The sequence below is a fragment of the Lithobates pipiens genome, unplaced genomic scaffold, assembly GCF_037356315.1.
Source record: "Lithobates pipiens isolate NorthernLeopardFrog02 unplaced genomic scaffold, aLitPip1_a1.2 Scaffold_8, whole genome shotgun sequence".
Classification (NCBI taxonomy): domain Eukaryota; kingdom Metazoa; phylum Chordata; class Amphibia; order Anura; family Ranidae; genus Lithobates; species Lithobates pipiens.
Window position 1 is genome coordinate 617,545,875 of NW_027507903.1, and position 18,885 is coordinate 617,564,759.

General features: G+C 48.7%; 1 protein-coding gene across 9 annotated transcripts in view; it reads left to right on the forward strand.

Annotated features, from left to right (window-relative positions):
* Positions 1-10,460: 10,460 nt before the first annotated feature.
* The window catches only part of MINK1 (misshapen like kinase 1), a 247,232-nt gene continuing 238,807 nt past the window's right edge, over positions 10,461-18,885 (forward strand). For 4 of the 9 annotated variants that reach the window (XM_077470707.1, XM_077470714.1, XM_077470712.1 and 1 more), the window contains exon 1: positions 10,462-13,016. In XM_077470707.1, the coding sequence (XP_077326833.1) occupies positions 12,960-13,016 (57 nt within the window). In that variant the 5' untranslated portion in view covers positions 10,462-12,959. Of the gene's footprint in view, positions 13,017-18,885 lie in introns of all 9 variants that reach the window. The other 5 variants (XM_077470710.1, XM_077470711.1, XM_077470713.1 and 2 more) reach the window with 3 other exon arrangements.

Genomic DNA, 18,885 nt, shown 5'->3' on the forward strand with positions numbered 1-18,885 from the left:
GGTCACACTGGCGCAACCAATTCCTCCTCGCCCTGTTCATGGACCGGGCTTGTGTGAAAGCTAAAAGCCCAACACCAAGCCCCTGCACAGCACAAACTGTACGACGAGTACGTAGACGAAACATGGTTTAAAACGGTCGGCAGGTCAGAACGGACAACAGAAAGCACTGATAAACAGCAATGCCTGAAAGAATGACCTGAATAGCAGAAACAAGCAGACAATAAGCAATGCAAATCAAAGCGTACTATACCAAGATATAGTCCACAATGAGATACAAATGCTTTCTGACTACACGCACTGATAATCAGATACGCAAAGACAAGCACAAACTGAAGAGCAGTACCGAACTGAAGCACAAATCTGAAAAGCGTGAATCGTCTCTCACCAAACTTCTACTAACACGCGATAAACACGAGATCAGCAGAAGGAGCCCAAAGGGTGCCGGACATGGTGCTGAACTTCCTTTTTCTAGTCCCGTTGTACGTGGCTTACGTCACCGCATTCTTGACAACCGGAACTTCCGACAACTTAGTCCTACCGTGTGTATGCAACATCACTTCCGGACCTCTTCCGGACTAAATCCGTCGGAATTAATCAGACGGATTTGGTTGCCGGAATGTCCGACCGTGTGTACAAGGGCTTACATTTCAGCTTCCAGGCTCTTACCGAGCAGCCAGCCTCGTGCGTGGCCCTCTTCTGAAGAGTCCTCCCCTGGTTGCATATTGAGTTGCTGGGCCTCTCCAAACCCGAGACGGCACCGAAACACCTTGAAATCCTCCATCCAGTTACTGCGTCTCGGACTAGCCAGTCCCGAGACTCGGAAATGGATGGATCCGCACCCCAGGCCATGAGGGCCTCTGGGGGCTGGTCATGAGGACCAGGACCATGGTGTCAGAACATACTTCTGGACCGGAACCCAGAATCACGTGACCTCAGCACCTTAAGTATCCCCTCCCGGAATGCACAGCGAGACAACACACTCACTGATTGGCTCAGAGAGAGAGAGTGGTACCCAATGCGTCCAACCAATGCCTGTCAGAGGTGACACCTATGCCTATGACCAGGCAGAACATAGTACAGTCAAGCCAAACTGATGCCAAAACCACAATTTAGTGAAACTAACCCCAATGTAATGTAATGTAAACACAGGCACAGGAAATTATGCAATATCCCCTCCTGGAGCCCTTTTCGGTTCCAGCGAGCGAGGAGAGAGCATCTACTGTGAGTACACAAACACTACATTAACACCAGTACACATAGGCACATACAGTATCTCACAAAAGTGAGTACACCCCTCACATTTTTGTAAATATTTTATTATATCTTTTCTAGGGCTGTGAAAATTAAAGATTAATTCCTCGATTAATCATTAATTTTTTTGATCAATCCAAATTTTTTTGATCGATCAAAATTCTTTTGACCGGTACTCACCTCTCTGCCGACTTCCCGGGTCTTCAGGGAGTTCCGCCAGAGATCTGGTGATGTCACCGGACTCCTCCCCCCTTCCCCAAGTGCCTCCACACACAGCCATTAATGTCTAAACCGCTGGCAACAAAAGTGAGTACACCCCTAAGTGAAAATGTGCAAATTGGGCCCAAAGTGTCAATGTTTTGTGTGGCCACCATTATTTTCCATCGCCTTAACCCACTTGGGCATGGAGTTCACAAGAGTTTCACAGGTTGCCATTGGAGTTCTCTTCCACTCACATGATGACATTGAGGAGCTGGGGGATGTTAGGGACCTTGCACTCCTCCACCTTCTGTTTGAGGATGCCCCACAGATGCTTTATAAGGTTTAGGTCTGGAGACATGCTTGGCCAGTCCATCACCTTTACCCTCAGCTTCTGTAGCAAGGCAGTGGTCATCTTGGAGGAGTGTTTGGGGTTGTTATCATGTTGGAATACTGTCCTGTGGCCCAGTCTCAGATCAGGTCACATGACACTGGGGTGTATCCACTTTTTGTTGCCAGCCGTTTAGACATTAATGGCTGTGTGTTGAGTTATTTTGAGAGGACAGCAAATTTACACTGCGATATAAGCTGTACACTCACTACTTTACATTGCAGCAAAGTGTAATTTCTTCAGTATTGTCACATGAAAAGATATAATAAAATATTTACACAAATGTGAGGGGTGTTCTCACTTTTGTGAGATACTTTATTTCACCCCCTGATCACCCACAGTTAAGGGCCGGTTCACACAGCGAGGCGATGCGAGGCGACACGGCTCGCCTCGCCTCGCCTCGCTCCCGCAAGTCGCCCCCGTTCTGTACAATGGAACCGTTCTGAGAGGAGCGACTCGAGTCGCTCCGACTCAGAAAAAAGGTTCCTGTACTACTTCTGGGCGACTTCGGGGGCGACTTGCATTGACTTCTATACAGAAGTCCTCTGCAAGTCGCCGCTGAGGTCCCCGCAGGTCGCGGCGAGGCAAGTCGGAGACGCCTCGCCGCGCCTCGCTGTGTGAACCGGCCCTAACCCTTTCACTCCCTGTCCCAGTGTCACCAAGTACAGTGTACAGATTTTTTTCTGATCACTGTATTGGTGTCACATGTGATGCTAAACAGCGTTAGGGGCAGTTAGTGTTAGTCTCAGATGGGTTCAGGGCAGTGTTGCCAACCGCCCATAGATTTACGGACAGCTGTAAAAACAGGGCACATTTCACCTGTCCATAAATGTGCATAGCAGGTAATCAGTGGTGGTAAAAGATGGTGGGGAGCGGCGGGTCAGGAACTGCGCATGCACAGTTTGCGGAAATCGAAGAGAAGATCTAATCCTCCACAAGTGCTGCCTCTGTCCGCCGATGATAATGTCAGCCACACCGCCGGCGCCGCCCGCCAGACTTTGAAAGAAAACAGGAGCTGAGGGTGGATGGACGGAGCAGAGTGACTTGTGGAATGGACAGAGCAGACAGCAGCGCAGGCTTGAAGCAGAGTGCGGTGGAGTCAGACCCCTGCCGGTAGTGACGGCTTTTGTGAGCCTGTAACCTGCCCAGCCATCAGCCAGTACAGACACAGAATGCCCTGTTCGGTGTCGTATGGTGAGTGACTGACTCTTCAGCATTCATTATTAATATTATTGTGCATGTGAACTTTTTGTATATATCTTTTAAGATCACATGTTGTCACTTATTCACTGGAATTTATTATGAAGCACATATTTGAAATTTAGCGCACTATTATTCGTTTTTATGCATTTGTATATGTGGTGCCAGAACACATTTTAAATAGCTGCAGCTGTTTTTCATTTATATAATTAGCCATGTTATATATATTTTTTAGGTGTTTTGTTTTTTACACTTATCAGCGCTTTACTAATCATAATTTAAACCCCTCATATATTCTCTAATAAAGGTTTACCACCTTGATCGCCCCAGTTAACCTTTTCACTCCCCATCACAGTGTCAATAGTACAGTACCGTATATACTCGAGAATAGGTCGACTCGAATATAAGCCGAGGCCCCTAATTTACCACAAAAAAATACCGGAAAACGTATTGACTCGTGTATAAGCCGAAGATGAGACATGCAGCAGCTACTGTAAGTGGAAAAGAGGGTCAACAATGCCCATCTGCAGCTGCATACCTCCCTTTGTACCTCCCTGTGTCCATTGCAGCCTACCTGTATCCTGTGCATGCCTCCGTGTGCCAATCTGCAGCCTCTGTGTCCTTCTGCAGCTCTGTGCCCATCTGCAGCTCCGTGTGGCATTTTGCACCGATCAGCATGTCAAAAAAACATACGGCGGCAATTCCAGGATTCAAAAGCCGCACCTCTCCTCCTCGTCTGTGATAGGCGGAACACTCAATTTCCCAGCAGTCAGTGTTCCGCCTATCACGGACATCCGCTCATCCTCATACTACGGACGAGGATGAGAGGATGTCCGTGATAGGCGGAACACTGACTGCTGGGAAATTGAGTGTTCCGCCTATCACAGACAGGGAGGGGTGGCTTTTGAACAGTGGAATGGCCGCCGTCTGTCTGCACGACACGCTGATCAGGTAGGCAGTCGGCGGTGACTCGAGTATAAGCCGAGGGGGGCACTTTCAGCCTAAAAAAAGGGGCTGAAAATCTCGGCTTATACTCAAGTATATACGGTATACAGATTTTTTTCCCCTGATCACTATATTAGTGTCACGGATGACGATAGTTAGCTAGTTAGTGTCAGCATCAGTTAGCGTCAGATTTCAACCTTTTAATCTCCAGGAACAGTAACACACACTATATACAGTGGTGTGAAAAAGTGTTTGCCCCCTTCCTCATTTCCTGTTCCTTTGCATGTTTGTCACACTTAAGTGTTTCGGAACATCAAACCAATTTAAACAATAGTCAAGGACAACACAAGTAAACACAAAATGCAATTTGTAAATGAAGGGGTTTATTATTAAAGGTGAAAAAAATCCAAACCATCATGGCCCTGTGTGAAAAAGTGATTGCCCCCTAAACCTAATAACTGGTTGGGCCACCCTTAGCAGCAACAACTGCAACCAAGCATTTGCGATAACGTGCAATGAGGCTTTTACAGCGTCCTGGAGGAATTTTGGCCCACTCATCTTTGCAGAATTGTCCTAATTCAGTTACATTAGAGGGTTTTCGAGCATGAACGGCCTTTTTAAGGTCATACCACAACATCTCAATAGGATTCAGGTCAGGACTTTGGCTAGGCCACTCCAAAGTCTTCATTTTGTTTTTCTTCAGCCATTCGGTGGTGGACTTGCTGGTGTGTTTAGGATCATTGTCCTGCTGCAGAACCCAAGTTCGTTTCAGCTTGAGTACACGAACAGATGGTCGGACATTCTCCTTCAGGATCTCTTGATAGACAGCAGAATTCATAGTTCCTTTTATCACGGCAAGTCTTCCAGGTCCTGCAGCAGCAAAACAGCCCCAGACCATCACACTACCACCACCATATTTTACTGTTGGTATATTGTTCTTTTTCTGAAATGCAGTGTTCCTTCTACGCCAGATATACTTGGACACACACCTTCCAAAGAGTTCCACTTTTGTCTCATCGGTCCACAGAATGTTGTCCCAAAAGTCTTGGGGATCATCAAGATGTGTTGTGGAGAAATTGAGACGAGCTTTGATGTTCTTTTTGCTCAGCAGTGGTTTTCTCCTTGGAACTCTGCCATGCAGGCCATTTTTGCCCAGTCTTTTCCTGATGGTGGAGGCATGAACGCTGACCTTAACTGAGGCAAGTGAGGCCTGCAGTTCCTTGGACGTTGTTGTGGGGTCTTTTGTGACCTCTTGGATGAGTCGTCGCTGCGCTCCTGGGGTAATTTTGGGTGGCCGGCCACTCTTGGGAAGGTTCACCACTGTTCCATGTCTTCGCCATTTGTGGATAATGGCTCTCACTGTGGTTCGCTTGATTCCCAAAGCTTTGGAAATGGCTTTATAACCCTTTCCAGACTGATAGATCTCAATTACTTTCTTTCTCAATTGTTCCTTAATTTCTTTGGGTCTCGGCATGATGTGTAGCTTTTAAGGATCTTCTGGTGGACCTTACTGTGTCAAGCAGCTCCTATTTAAGTGATGCCTTGATTGTGAACAGGTGTGGCAATAATCAGGCCTGGGTGTGGCTAGAGAAATTGAACTCAGGTGTGGACAACCACAGTTATAGTATGTTTTAACAAGGGGGGCAATCACTTTTTCACACAGGGCCATGATGGTTTGAATTTTTTTTCACCTTTAATAATAAACACCTTCATTTACAAATTGCATTTTGAGTTTACTTGTGTTGTCCTTGACTATTGTTTAAATTGGTTTGATGTTCCGAAACACTTAATAGTGACAAACATGCAAAGGAACAGGAAATGAGGAAGGGGGCAAACACTTTTTCACACCACTGTACCTCTATTACTAGAATAGTGTTTGAACGGATTAATACCTTTGATCTGATCAGAACTATATTAGCGTCCCTAATAGTATAGTGTTCCCAAAAAATGCAGCGTTAGCTAGATCAGCTCAGACACCTGCCAGCACCTGCGTTTAGCCCCTCCACTCAGCCCACCCAAACAAGTGCAGGATCTTTAGATCACTGTCACTTCCTATACGCAACACACAAAACAGCAGAGTAGGGCCTGATCTCTGCTAGCACTAGCATTTACATTTTTTTTGTACGCGGTTCAAACTGTCCTCGACAACCAGGTGCTTTTTTTATCTGTGAGTCATACTAGGTACCTGTATACTTATTGGCCCAAATATCAAACGAAAGGTACTCTACTGAAGAGGCCTACAGGATACTGAGCATGACAGATGAGAGCGCAGGGGAGTCCTCACTGTTATATTCAGGCTCAGTATTTGAACCTGTAGAGAGCAGTGGAACCCTGACAGATAGCTCTGTTGATGGAGCAGTGGTCTCTGCCAAGGTCAGGTGTACCCCGACCCTGTTTCTCTGTTGCTGAGGTGCAACAAGCGCATGATTCTCGTATACAGCAGAGTGTCAGTACTAGTGCCGCTCCACCTTCTGTTAAACTGGTGAGTACCAGCAGCCTAGTATATCCTGGTTGTAGACAAACCAGCACCGTAGTAACACTTGGTGACGTGGTGAGTCCCATAAGTGCAGTTCAAGCTGGTGCGGTGGCTAGAGCACAAGTAGTGTCCTGCAGCCACCAAGAAATCAAACACAGACCCGTAGAGCCCATAGTGCCCTTCCTGATGCACTTGCAAATCCTGATTGGCAGCCCACAGATTCTGCAGTGCCCGTACTTCCCACATTCACTGGATCACCCGGAATTCAGGTGGAAACAGCATATTCTACACCCCTTGATTTCTATGAGCTGTTTTTCACAGAAGATCTGTACAGATTTATTGTGGACCAAAGCAATTTATATGCTGGTCAATTTGTCGTCCAAAACCCAAATTTGACCCTTGCCAGACAATTTGGCTGGAAACCCATAACGGTTCCCAAATTTAAAACCTTTCTGGGCCTATCCCTTAACACGACTATTACTAAAAAGAATGATTTGTGTTCATATTGGTCCAATGACCCAATTCATCATATACCCGTGTTCTCTGCTGCCAAGGCCAGGGCTAGATATTGCTCATATGCATTTCAATGACAATGAACCCTGTCATCCTTGGGGTGACCCTGAATACGATTGGCTCCACAAAATTCAGCCCCTTGTAAACCACTTCAAGCTAAAATTTGCAGCCTTGTATATCCCTGAACAAGACGTCTGCGTTGATGAGTCCCTGATTTAATTTTCTGGCCGCCTTGTTTTCAAACAGTATCTCCCCAACAAGCGTGTCAGACATGGGGCCAAATGTATAAGCTCTGTGACAGGGCAACAGGCTATATGAGGGAAAAGATAGCAGCTTGGAGCCCCCCAACTACCCAGACTACATAGGGAGCAGCAGTAAGATTGTTTGGGATTTGGTGTCACCCTTATTTGGAAAAAGGGTGCCATTTATAGGTGGACAATTTCTATACAAGCGTGACACTTTTAAGACACCTCTTTCAATTTGGAATTGCCGCGCGTGGCACCGTGGGATCTAATCACCGGGGCTTCCCCCAATGGCTTGTAAATGTCCCACTTAGACAGGGGGAGAGAGCCTGCTTGAAGTCCAATGAATTACGTGAAGTGAGATGGAAGGCCAAACGAAACGTTTTTGTTGTCTTCCATTCACGCAGATATGGCAGTCCAAATTACAAACAGTGACTGGTGTTGTTGACAAGCCCCTCTGTGTCCATGACTACAACCATAAAATGGGAGGGGTGGACTTCAACGTCCAGATGATGGAGCCATACTTAGTTGTCCATAAGGCCAGATGCTGGTATTGGATTTTTTTATAACAAAGGGTAGAAAATATCTTTTTTTTTTCAAATTTTTCAGTCTATTTTAATTTATATCACAAAAAAATAAATATCCCAGTGGTGATCAAATACCAACAAACGAAAGCTCTATTTGTGGGGAAAAAAAGGACTCAAATTTTGTTTGGGTACAGCATTCATGACCACGCATTTACAGGTTAAAGCATTGCAGTGCCAAATTGCAAAAAAAAGTGCTCTAGTCATTAAGGGGGTAAACCTTCCGTAGCTGAAGTGGTTAAAGGGATGAGGTGGCAACCCTAGTTACTACAGACATTCCTAAAGGGGACCCGTTCCTATAGACATTCCTTAAGGGGATCTATTCCTATTCTGTTAGTATAGACATTCCTAAAGGGGACCTGTTCCTATGGCACCTGTTACTATAGACATTCCTAAAGGTGACCTATTCCTATAGCACCTGTTACTATAGACATTCCTAAAGGTGACCTGTTCCTATGGCACCTGTTACTATAGACATTCCTAAAGGTGACCTATTCCTATAGCACCTGTTACTATAGACATTCCTAAAGGTGACCTGTTCCTATAGCACCTGTTCCTATAGACATTCCTAAAGGTGACCTGTTCCTATAGACATTCCTAAAGGTGACCTATTCCTATAGCACCTGTTACTATAGACATTCCTAAAGGTGACCTGTTCCTATGGCACCTGTTACTATAGACATTCCTAAAGGTGACCTATTCCTATAGCACCTGTTACTATAGACATTCCTAAAGGTGACCTGTTCCTATGGCACCTGTTACTATAGACATTCCTAAAGGTGACCTATTCCTATAGCACCTGTTACTATAGACATTCCTAAAGGTGACCTGTTCCTATGGCACCTGTTACTATAGACATTCCTAAAGGTGACCTATTCCTATAGCACCTGTTACTATAGACATTCCTAAAGGTGACCTGTTCCTATAGCACCTGTTCCTATAGACATTCCTAAAGGTGACCTGTTCCTATAGACATTCCTAAAGGGGACCTGTTACTATGGTACCTGTTATTATAGACATTCCTAAAGGTGACCTGTTCCTATGGCACCTGTTCCTATAGACATTCCTAAAGGGAACCTGTTACTATGGCAACTGTCACTATAGACATTCCTAAAGGGGATCTGTTCCTATATACAATCCTAAAAGGGACCTGTTACTATGGCAAAACTATTACAATAGACATTCCTGAAGGGGACCTGTTACTATAGACATTCCTAAAGGGGACCTGTTACTATGGCAACTGTCACTATAGACATTCCTAAAGGGGATCTGTTCCTATATACAATCCTAAAAGGGACCTGTTACTATGGCAAAACTATTACAATAGACATTCCTGAAGGGGACCTGTTACTATAGACATTCCTAAAGGTGACCTGTTCCTATTGCACGTGTTACTATAGACATTCCTAAAGGGGGCCTGTTCCTATGGCACCTGTTACTATATATATTTCTAAAGGTGACCTGTTCCTATGGCACCTGTTAATATAGACATTCCCTAAGACCTCTTCCTATGGAACCTGTTACTATAGACATTCCTAAAGGTGACCTATTCCTATGGCACCTGTCATTATAGTCATTCGTAAAGGGGACCTGTTCCTAGACAATCCTAAAGGGGACCTGTTTCTATGGCAACTGTTACTACCTGTTTCCCCTAAAATAAGACCTAGCATGATTGTCGGTGTTGGCTGCAATATAAGCCCTACCCCCCAAATAAGCCCTACCCTGTTTCCCCGAAAATAAGCCTTACCCTGAAAATAAGACCTACAAGGCTTATTTGGGGGGTAGGGCTTATATTGCAGCCATCACCGACAATCACGCTAGGTCTTATTTTAGGGGAAAGAGGGTATAGACATTCCTAAAGGGGACCTGTTGCTATAGACATTCCTAAAGGTGACCTGTTCCTATAGACATTCCTAAAGGGGAACTGTTACTATGGCAACTGCCACTATAGACATGCCTAAAGGGGATCTGTTTCTATAGACATTCCTAAAGGGGAACTGTTACTATGGCAACTGTCACTATAGACATTCCTAAAGGGGATCTGTTCCTATAGACATTCCTAAAGGGGACCTGTTCTTATGGCAACTGTCACTATAGGATCTGTTCCTATAGACAATCCTAAAGGGGGACCTGTTACTATGGCAAAACTGTGACTATAGACATTCCTAAAGGGATCCTGTTCCTATGGCACCTGTTACTATGGACATGTGTGGGCACACAAGCATGTCAGCACCGCCCTCATATTACACAACATGGCTGTCTAGAGGCTAACACGATTTGTTCATTTCCACTACTTTTCCCACTGTATTATCTTCCTCCACTTTCTCCTTATAAACTACAATGAAGGTTTGGTGCTTGCCAACAAAATCCAGCTGTAGGCAAATTTGCCCTTCTTTAAGATGACCCCCGCCTCCCTCCTTAATGTACTGCGCTACGCCTCCGTACTACTGGCTGCGTGCTTTATCATAACAGTCAGTTTGCCTTTTTCCAGTATGGCCGCCGCCGCTTCTCCATTACAGCGCCTATATCTACGCCCACCTAATTTGCATAGGGGCCCCGCCTCCTCTCCTCCTCTCAGGTGCCCCTCTCTCCATCATGTGACCGGCTCGTTCCTCCCCCTCTTCCTCCCAGTCTCTCTCCCTCTGCAGCCAATGAGGAGCGCGGCTGGGTTCGAAAGCGCGAGACCAGGGAGCGCGTGCCCGCGCCCGCTCCCAAATCCTGTCAGGTGCGGCCTCGGGAGAGGTGAGGGCCCGGAGAGCGCGCGAGGGGTTCCCAGGAGGAGCTGCCGATCTGACCTCACCTGAGGGGGACTGTCACCGGGCCCAGAGTCCTGTAGGCACCGGGTACGTCGCAGGGGACACCGAGCTCAGCATTGCTCTGCAGGGACTGTGAGGAGGACTGCTGACTTGGGTCTAGTCCTGGGAGAAGTGTTGGGGACCCCCTTATAAAGTCCTGGGGAGTCCCTGTATACAGAGGCTGAGAGGGACCGTCACAGGGACTGAAGGAACCCCTGCAGTGTCCTGGATAGGGGTCCTCCATGGGGCTGAGCTCCGCTGTTCTTTATAAAGGGTCTTGGAGGGTCCCTACCTGCTCATGGACCGCCTACAGTGAGTCCCGCAGGGACCGCAGCCTCACCGTCACTGGAGGTCCCTAAGGTGCCAGGACTGGCCAGCACCGAGGTGCCATCGCAGGGTGTGATCGCTGGGGGGAAGACCTCACACTTAGTCCTCATAGGACTCCGCACATCCCAAGACTGGAAAATAAGTGTCTTCATGGTCCTTTAACTAGGACTGATAGAGGAGAATTGTTCAAGGACTGGAGATTGGTTCTGTACCAGGACTGGGAGAAGGACTTGAGCCCGGATTAAGCCTTCAGTGTCCAAGTGAGACTTTTACAGGTCATATATATTGAATCCTAGAGGGACTGTCATAGGTTCTACACACCAAGTCCCAGAAAAACTGTCACAGTCCCTATATAGAGGGTTCTTGAAACACTTTTAACAGGTGATCTACTCCTAGGAGGACCGTCACAGGCCTTATAATCTTGAGTCCTAGAGGAACAGTCACAGGACCCATACACTGAGTCCTAGAGGAACAGTCACAGGACCCATACACTGAGTCCTAGAGGAACCATCACAGGTTCTACATACCAAGTCCTAGAGGAACCATCACAGGTTCTACATACCAAGTCCTAGAGGAACCATCACAGGTTCTACATACCAAGTCCTAGAGGAACCATCACAGGTTCTACATACCAAGTCCTAGAGGAACCATCACAGGTTCTACATACCAAGTCCTAGAGGAACCATCGCAGGTTCTACATACCAAGTCCTAGAGGAACCATCACAGGTTCTACATACTAAAGGTCTAGAGGACCCATCGCAGGTTCTACATACCAACTTCTAGAGGACCCATCGCAGGTTCTACATACCAACTTCTAGAGGACCCATCGCAGGTTCTACATACCAACTTCTAGAGGACCCATCGCAGGTTCTACATACCAACTTCTAGAGGACCCATCGCAGGTTCTACATACCAACTTCTAGAGGACCCATTGCAGGTTCTACATACCAAGTCCTAGAGGACCCATCGCAGGTTCTACATACCAACTTCTAGAGGACCCATCGCAGGTTCTACATACCAACTTCTAGAGGTCCCATCGCAGGTTCTACATACCAAGTCCTAGGGGGACTATCGCAGGTCCTAAACACTAAAGGGACCATCAGAAGCTGCATTGGTTCCCGCCTGGTCCTGCACCTATCCACTCGCCGTCTTACAGGAAAGCTGAACCCTCCAAATCCTCCCACACCTGAGTGACTACCAGATTTCTCTCTTGGTCCCTGCAGGGACAGAAGAGTCCAGGACACAGCTGCCTCTACAACCCCTTTTGGCCTATTTGGATTTACAGATCTGCCGGTGTGTGTGTGTGACCGCACTCACAACGCAACGCACTCTGGCTCTGAGAGGGGGGTCCCTGCACTCTGCCTGAGTCCCTGCAGTGGAGTTGTGTAGTCGGGTGGGGGGGGGGGGGGAGGCTGTGTGTGGTGCAGTCAGTGTTGACTTGGGTGTCGGGTTGTGTAGTTGCAGGACTGTGTTGCTCTTGTCAGGTGTGGAGCTGTGTAGCCGGGGGTTGGCGTGTGTGTGTCTCCTGACTGTTGTGTAGTGACAAGTCTGTGTGGCTCCTTTCAGGTGTTTGGGTTGTGTAGCCGGGGGCTGGTGTAGGCAGTGGGTGTGTGGCTGACAGGCAGTGACAGTGTGTGGGTGCCTCTGTGTGCGTGTGATTCCTGCGGCCGCCTCCTGTGTGTCGCAGGTTGTGTGTGTGTTGTGAAGGTTGTGTGTGTGTGTGTGGTGGGATGTGTGTCTCCTGCAGCATGTGAGTCACTGCGGTGTGTTGCAGGGTTGATGGGGGAGCTGCAGTGTGTGTAGCAGTAATGCAATCACTCCCCTCCTCCCCCGTCTCTGCATAGAACACATCGCTGTACGGGAAGCCGTTTGTGCCTCATTGGGTTTATTTATTTTTCTGTTTTTCTCAGAACGTTGTGTGTCTGCGGTGTGTGTCTGGTTGTGTGCAGTCCATGTGACCCCCCCTGAGCAGCGTGCGTTGTGCTGTGACCGCACACCTTTTTGGTGTCACCCCCCCCCCCCCAGCACGCAGGAAACATGGCCTCCGACCCGCCAGCCCGGAGCCTTGATGACATCGACCTGTCAGCTTTGCGGGTGAGAAAGGGGGGTTCTGGGGTCTTGTGGAAGTTGTGTTATTGTGCCTTCTAATTTTCTTTGCCGGTCGATGTAGCGGAGTAGGTGAATGTTTTATGGGGGCCTGTCAGTGCCGAGGTCCCAATCGCAGGGACGCGTATCTGTCCAATCCGTAATAAGATATTGCGTTAAATCGCATGCTGCGACCTGAGCCCGCCTGTCTGTGTGATGGGTTACGCAGGCTGCAAGGCTTAAAGCTGAACTCCGCAACCAGCAGATATTTTCTGAATGCATTCATTGTGTGTCCATCCTTGAATCTTGGGTGACTGGTCTGGTCTGGTCTTGTCTCCGCCCCCTCCTGTAGTTCTGTGCAGGCAACCAGTAGTGGGTGGAGCTGCTGGTCCCCTCCCACAGCTCTGCTCTCTCTGTCCTTGTGCCGGGTGACTGGTCTTGTCTCCACCCCCTCATGTAGTTCTGTGCAGGTGTTCTGTCAAAAAAATGTCCGCCTATGGAATACTGTCCGCCCCGTACTGCGCAGCGCTGGCACAGTACGGAGCACAAGGAGATTTGGAAAATCTCCGAAGATGAACGGCGCCGGGGTGGAGCTGCTGGTCCCCTGCCACAGCTCTGCTCTCTCTGTCCTTGTGTGGGGTGACTGGTCTTGTCTCCGCCCCCTCCTGTAGTTTTGTGCAGGCAGCCAGTAGTGGGTGGAGCTGCTTGTCCCCTCCCACAGCTCTGCTTAATGGACAGGTTACCGTCATTCCAAATTGTTTTCAGTTGTGTGTGGGTATTTTTTTTTTTTTCTTAATCCACTTGAACCACTTGCCTACTGGGCACAAACAGATGAAAAAATAAAATTCTTGAAAAGGTGTTTTTTTTTTTTTTTTTTTCCTCTTAGTATCGGTTATAACATTGTCCAAATAAAGAATTTTTCTCCTTCACAGTTGGGGGGGGGGGGAGGGCGCTGTAGAGGCTTAGACACCGTTGGGCGGGGGCGCTGGAGAGGCGCAGGCCCCGTTGGCGGGGGGGGGGGGTGTCGATGGAGAGGCGCAGGCACCGTTGCCGGGGGCGCTGGTGAGGCGCAGGCACCGTTGGGCGGGGGCGCTGGTGAGGCGCAGGCACCGTTGGGCGGGGGCGCTGGTGAGGCGCAGGCACCGTTGGGCGGGGGCGCTGGTGAGGCGCAGGCACCGTTGGGCGGGGGCGCTGGTGAGGCGCAGGCACCGTTGGGCGGGGGCGCTGGTGAGGCGCAGGCACCGTTGGGCGGGGGTGTGTTGCTGGTGAGGCGCAGGCACCGTTGTGGGGCGGGGGGGGCTGGGGGGTTTGCTGGTGAGGAGGCGCAGGCACCGTTGTGGGGCGGGGGGGGCTGGTGGGTTTGCTGGTGAGGAGGCGCAGGCACCGTTGGGCGGGGGCGCTGGTGAGGCGCAGGCACCGTTGTCGGGGGGGGGGGTGTGTTGCTGGTGAGGCGCAGGCACCGTTGTGGGGCGGGGGGGGCTGGGGGGTTTGCTGGTGAGGAGGCGCAGGCACCGTTGGGCGGGAGGGGGTGTGCTGGTGAGGAGGCGCAGGCACTGTTCCGGGGGTGCTGCTGAGGGGCAGGCACCCTTGGGGGCGCTGGTAAGGCGGCACTTATTGGCAGCACTGTTGGGGCTGCACTGATAATCGGAACACTTAATATAAGCGCCCTGATTATCAGTGTAGATGTCCCCTGTCACACTTGCCAGTTACCGGCTCGGCTCTCCTCGCACTGTGACGGCGCATGAGGAAAGGAATGCCAAAAACGGGCAAGTCTGTACAAGATTGTACTCAGCTGTGGTTGGACACTACTACTGATCAGCTAAGGGCTGCTGTGATTGACCCTGTACCCTGATCTGTGATCAGACATGCCCAAAGGACGCAGCGATCGCAGAGCGTGCCGCAGCGGGGTGTGCGGTTCTGGGAGGGCATCAATAGACCTTCCAGAACTGGACGGCCACACTGTATCCGTCATTTTGGCTATAGCGCGGTTGGCCCGTGATCCCGCCATGAAAGCTGAAGTTTAAATTTGTTTTGCCTTCCCTGTTTTTGTTTTTTCCCTCTCTTCCATAGCATGCTCATGACTTTATGTTTATTTTATATTTTTAAATGAAACCTTTCTGTTTTCATTATGTACCTTATCATCATTTGGTCCCTGTGCCTCTCTATGCTATGCAGGCAGATCATGGCTGGTGGCAGAGGACAGCAGGGTGATGTTTTTACCTTCCTGAAGACCTCACCATACACTTTTTTTTTTTTTTTTTTTTTTCTTTCCTCCTCCCCAAGGGCAAGCAGAGGGCGGGCCCTTCAGAGGAGTTATGTAAACTTTTAAATCCCTAGATAGGTGGATGTCAGTGTGAAGTAGTGGGCGTTCCTAGGCAGGATGTATTTTCATGCAGACCCCCCTGTTATTGAAAGAACAGAAATTCAACAAGTGACATGGGTGGGCTGGGGGGGCCATCAGGCTTGGGGGAGCAAAGGGCTGGGTGTCGACCTGTGCAAAACTACAAGTCCCATCATGCTTGTGGGAGTCATGCCTGTAACTGTCAGCCTTGCAATGCCTCATGGGACTTATAGTTTGGCAGCAGCTGGAGGGCTGCAGCTTGACACCTGTAGAGCTGGCTAATAAGAGGAGCCTCTTATTAGAGCCCGCCTCGCTTCCTGGCTGTCAACGTTGACATCCTCCAATCAGGAAATGAGGCAGGGGGTCTGTGACTTGCTGCAGCTTCTAATACACGTTATGAGAAGCTCACAGTATGTATTGAAATCGGAGTAAGCCATTTCTGTACAGGAGAGGTGCCTGTACAACTTGGCAAGACTGAAGGGAAGCAGGGAGATCAAATTTAAATGGAATCCTTGGTGATCCTGCCATTAAGATTCCTATTTGGTCACCTAGTTTTATAGGGCAGTGTTTCTCCTCTCCAGTCCTCAAGGCACCCCAACGGGTAATTTTTTTTTTTTTTTTTTTTTTTTTTTCAGGCTCTCCATTATTTTGCACAGGTGATTTGATCAGTTTCACTGCCTTAGTAATTACCACAGGGAAATCTTGAAAACATGACCTGTTAGGGTGCCTTGAGGACTGGAGTTGAGACCCATTGTTATAGGGTGACAGCTGTCCCCCAGTTGTGGTGTCACAATTGGCCATGCAGACACACATTACACAGGTACAGCCCACTGAAAAGCCGCTCCAGAGCCATGATGTGCCGCTGATGCTGGAGTGAGTGCGTTTTAGACTGGCGGTGGCTGTAAAGAGACTGCAAGAGATCAGCAGAACTGGGATATAGAAAAGGTGAAATCCAGTGTTTTTAGTTTGTGGAAGTGTGACCGGGACTTCCTAAGTCTGCAGTATACAGTAATAGAAGTGTACCTGTCATAATGCTGCAAGACGGGACAGGCAACCTCGACACCCCAGCTGTGGTGAAGCTACAAATCCCATCAGGCATTGCAAGACTTATAGCTGCAGGTGTAACTGCCAGAGGGAGAGACATGATGGGATTTGTAGTTTCTCCCTGAGCTAGAGTCCCCAAGGTTTCCTATCCCTGCTGTCATAAGTACTGTATATACCAGAACACAATTATCATTTGTATCATTTCCTGGTTTACAATGACAGAGATGCCCAATTCCTATCCCGGGAGATGTAGAAGGCAGGCCTGTCATTGCTGACTTGTTTTTTTGGAGGATCACACCTCAGATCCATTCTTTTCATCCTACTTTAGGGGACTCGCTGACCTGGAACATGCGTGCAGCCAGTGAAGTGTGGAGACTCCTGGCAGGGAATGCTTTTCCCGGGCCATGACAGCACACGTTATCTTTTCCTGACTTCCTCCATTTAAAACCTTATCACCTGGGGAAAATGATAATCCTGCCCTGCCCTGCGCCACACACTGCAAGGGTTAAAGGGGTTAAAGGCAGCAGGTGTGTGTGGTGTGTGGGTTTTTATTTTTTTATTTTTTTTTATGCATTAAGGTAGAAAACCTTGCGTGTAGCAGCACCCTCTAACACTTACCTGAGTCCCATCTCTCTCCAGCAATGTCCATGAGCGTCTAAGCCAGTCTTTCTCAACCTTTTCAACACAAAGGAACCCTTGAAATAGTTCTCCAGTCTCGGGGAACCCCTGCTAAAAATGAGAAATTTACAACTCATGATACATTAGTGTGATGGTCAGTGGGAAGAATGGTCCTTACACTTGTGGTCATTGGGAAGAATTACCCCCTTATATATAGGTAAAAACATCAATGGTGTCGATGGGAACTTATCCGAGAGGCAGAAATGGCCCAATGCTGAAGGAACCCCTAGCAACCTCTGGAGGAACCCTGGTTGAGAATCACTGGTCTAAGCCATGTGAGACATGCCTCCTGATTGGCTAAGACACAGCAGCGGCGCCATTGGCTCCAGCGGCTGTCAGGGCAGCATGACAAGGCCTCCTGATTGCACCCTGCTGCCCCCTCCCACTGACGAGGAACTGCCACCATATTGGATAGTTATTCCATACTCTGCAAAATCCAAAGCAGCCTTTCTCACCCTGACCCCTCCTAATTTAGTATACCTATAACTCAGGGGACTTTGGCTTCAACACTAAATTGTGATAAAAGAAAGAAGTAGGGAATGTGGTGGTGTAGTTGGCACCTTTGACAACCAGGGCTGCAATATACAAGAACCTGATTTTCAGTAATAATAATGTAAGCAATACAATTATAATCCTAGGCCAGAGAAGAAATGCAGACAGTGCAGACTACAGTGTTCCATCGCATTGGTGGTCGGCGAAACCAGTGTGTTCCCTTTATACTGGCAGTCAGTGGAGAAGAGCCCTATTAGATTGACTGGTGAAGTACCCGTTTGGCACGGTTCACACTGAAACTGGCTGCGGATTGCACAGGAACGCTGTGTCCCTGTTCTCTCTTTCAGGGTCGAATCTATGCCTGAGTTTGGCCCTGAAACTGAGCCAAAGACGCACTGTGCAGTGCGCTCCGCAGCCGCAATGGAGATATGTGAACCGGCGCCATATACAGCCGGTCACATTCTCCTGCTATTTGAATTGGATGACGTGAAAACCCACATCCAATTTCCATAGGTGTGAACCCGGCCTCAGATTGGCAATCGGTGGAGAAGGACCCTCCTTGGATTGGCGACCGGCGGAGAAGGGCCCTCTAAGACACCATACACGCTATACATCTTTTTTTGTCTGACTTTCTGTAGATTTACCAAAACCATGTAGTGCAAGGACCTGCCTGGTTGCATACAAATTGAATCTCTTAAGGTTTGACCTCCTATTATATGGTTTTGATAAATTCTAAAGGGAAAAAAATCTAAAGAAAATTGTATAGTGTGTACAGTGCCTTGCGGAAGTATTCGGCCCCCTTGAACTTTTCAACCTTTTGCCACATTTCAGGCTTCAAACATAAAGATATAAAAAATTTTTTTTTTGTGAAGAAGCAATGGGGGGCACACTGGCCTGCAATGGGGGGCACACTGGCCTGCAATGGGGGATGCCTCCTGTACCACATCCTGTCTCTGACCATCTCCTGTACCACGTCCCCAGTCTCTGACCACCTCCTGTACCATGCATGCAGTCTCTGACCACCTCCTGTACCGTGTCCCCAGTCTCTGGCCACCTCCTGTACCATGTCCCCAGTCTCTGGCCACCTCCTGTACCATGTCCCCAGTCTCTGGCCACCTCCTGTACCATGTCCCCAGTCTCTGGCCACCTCCTGTACCATGTCCCCAGTCTCTGGCCACCTCCTGTACCATGCATGCAGTCTCTGGCCACCTCCTGTACCGTGTCCCCAGTCTCTGGCCACCTCCTGTACCGTGTCCCCAGTCTCTGGCCACCTCCTGTACCGTGTCCCCAGTCTCTGGCCACCTCCTGTACCATGTCCCCAGT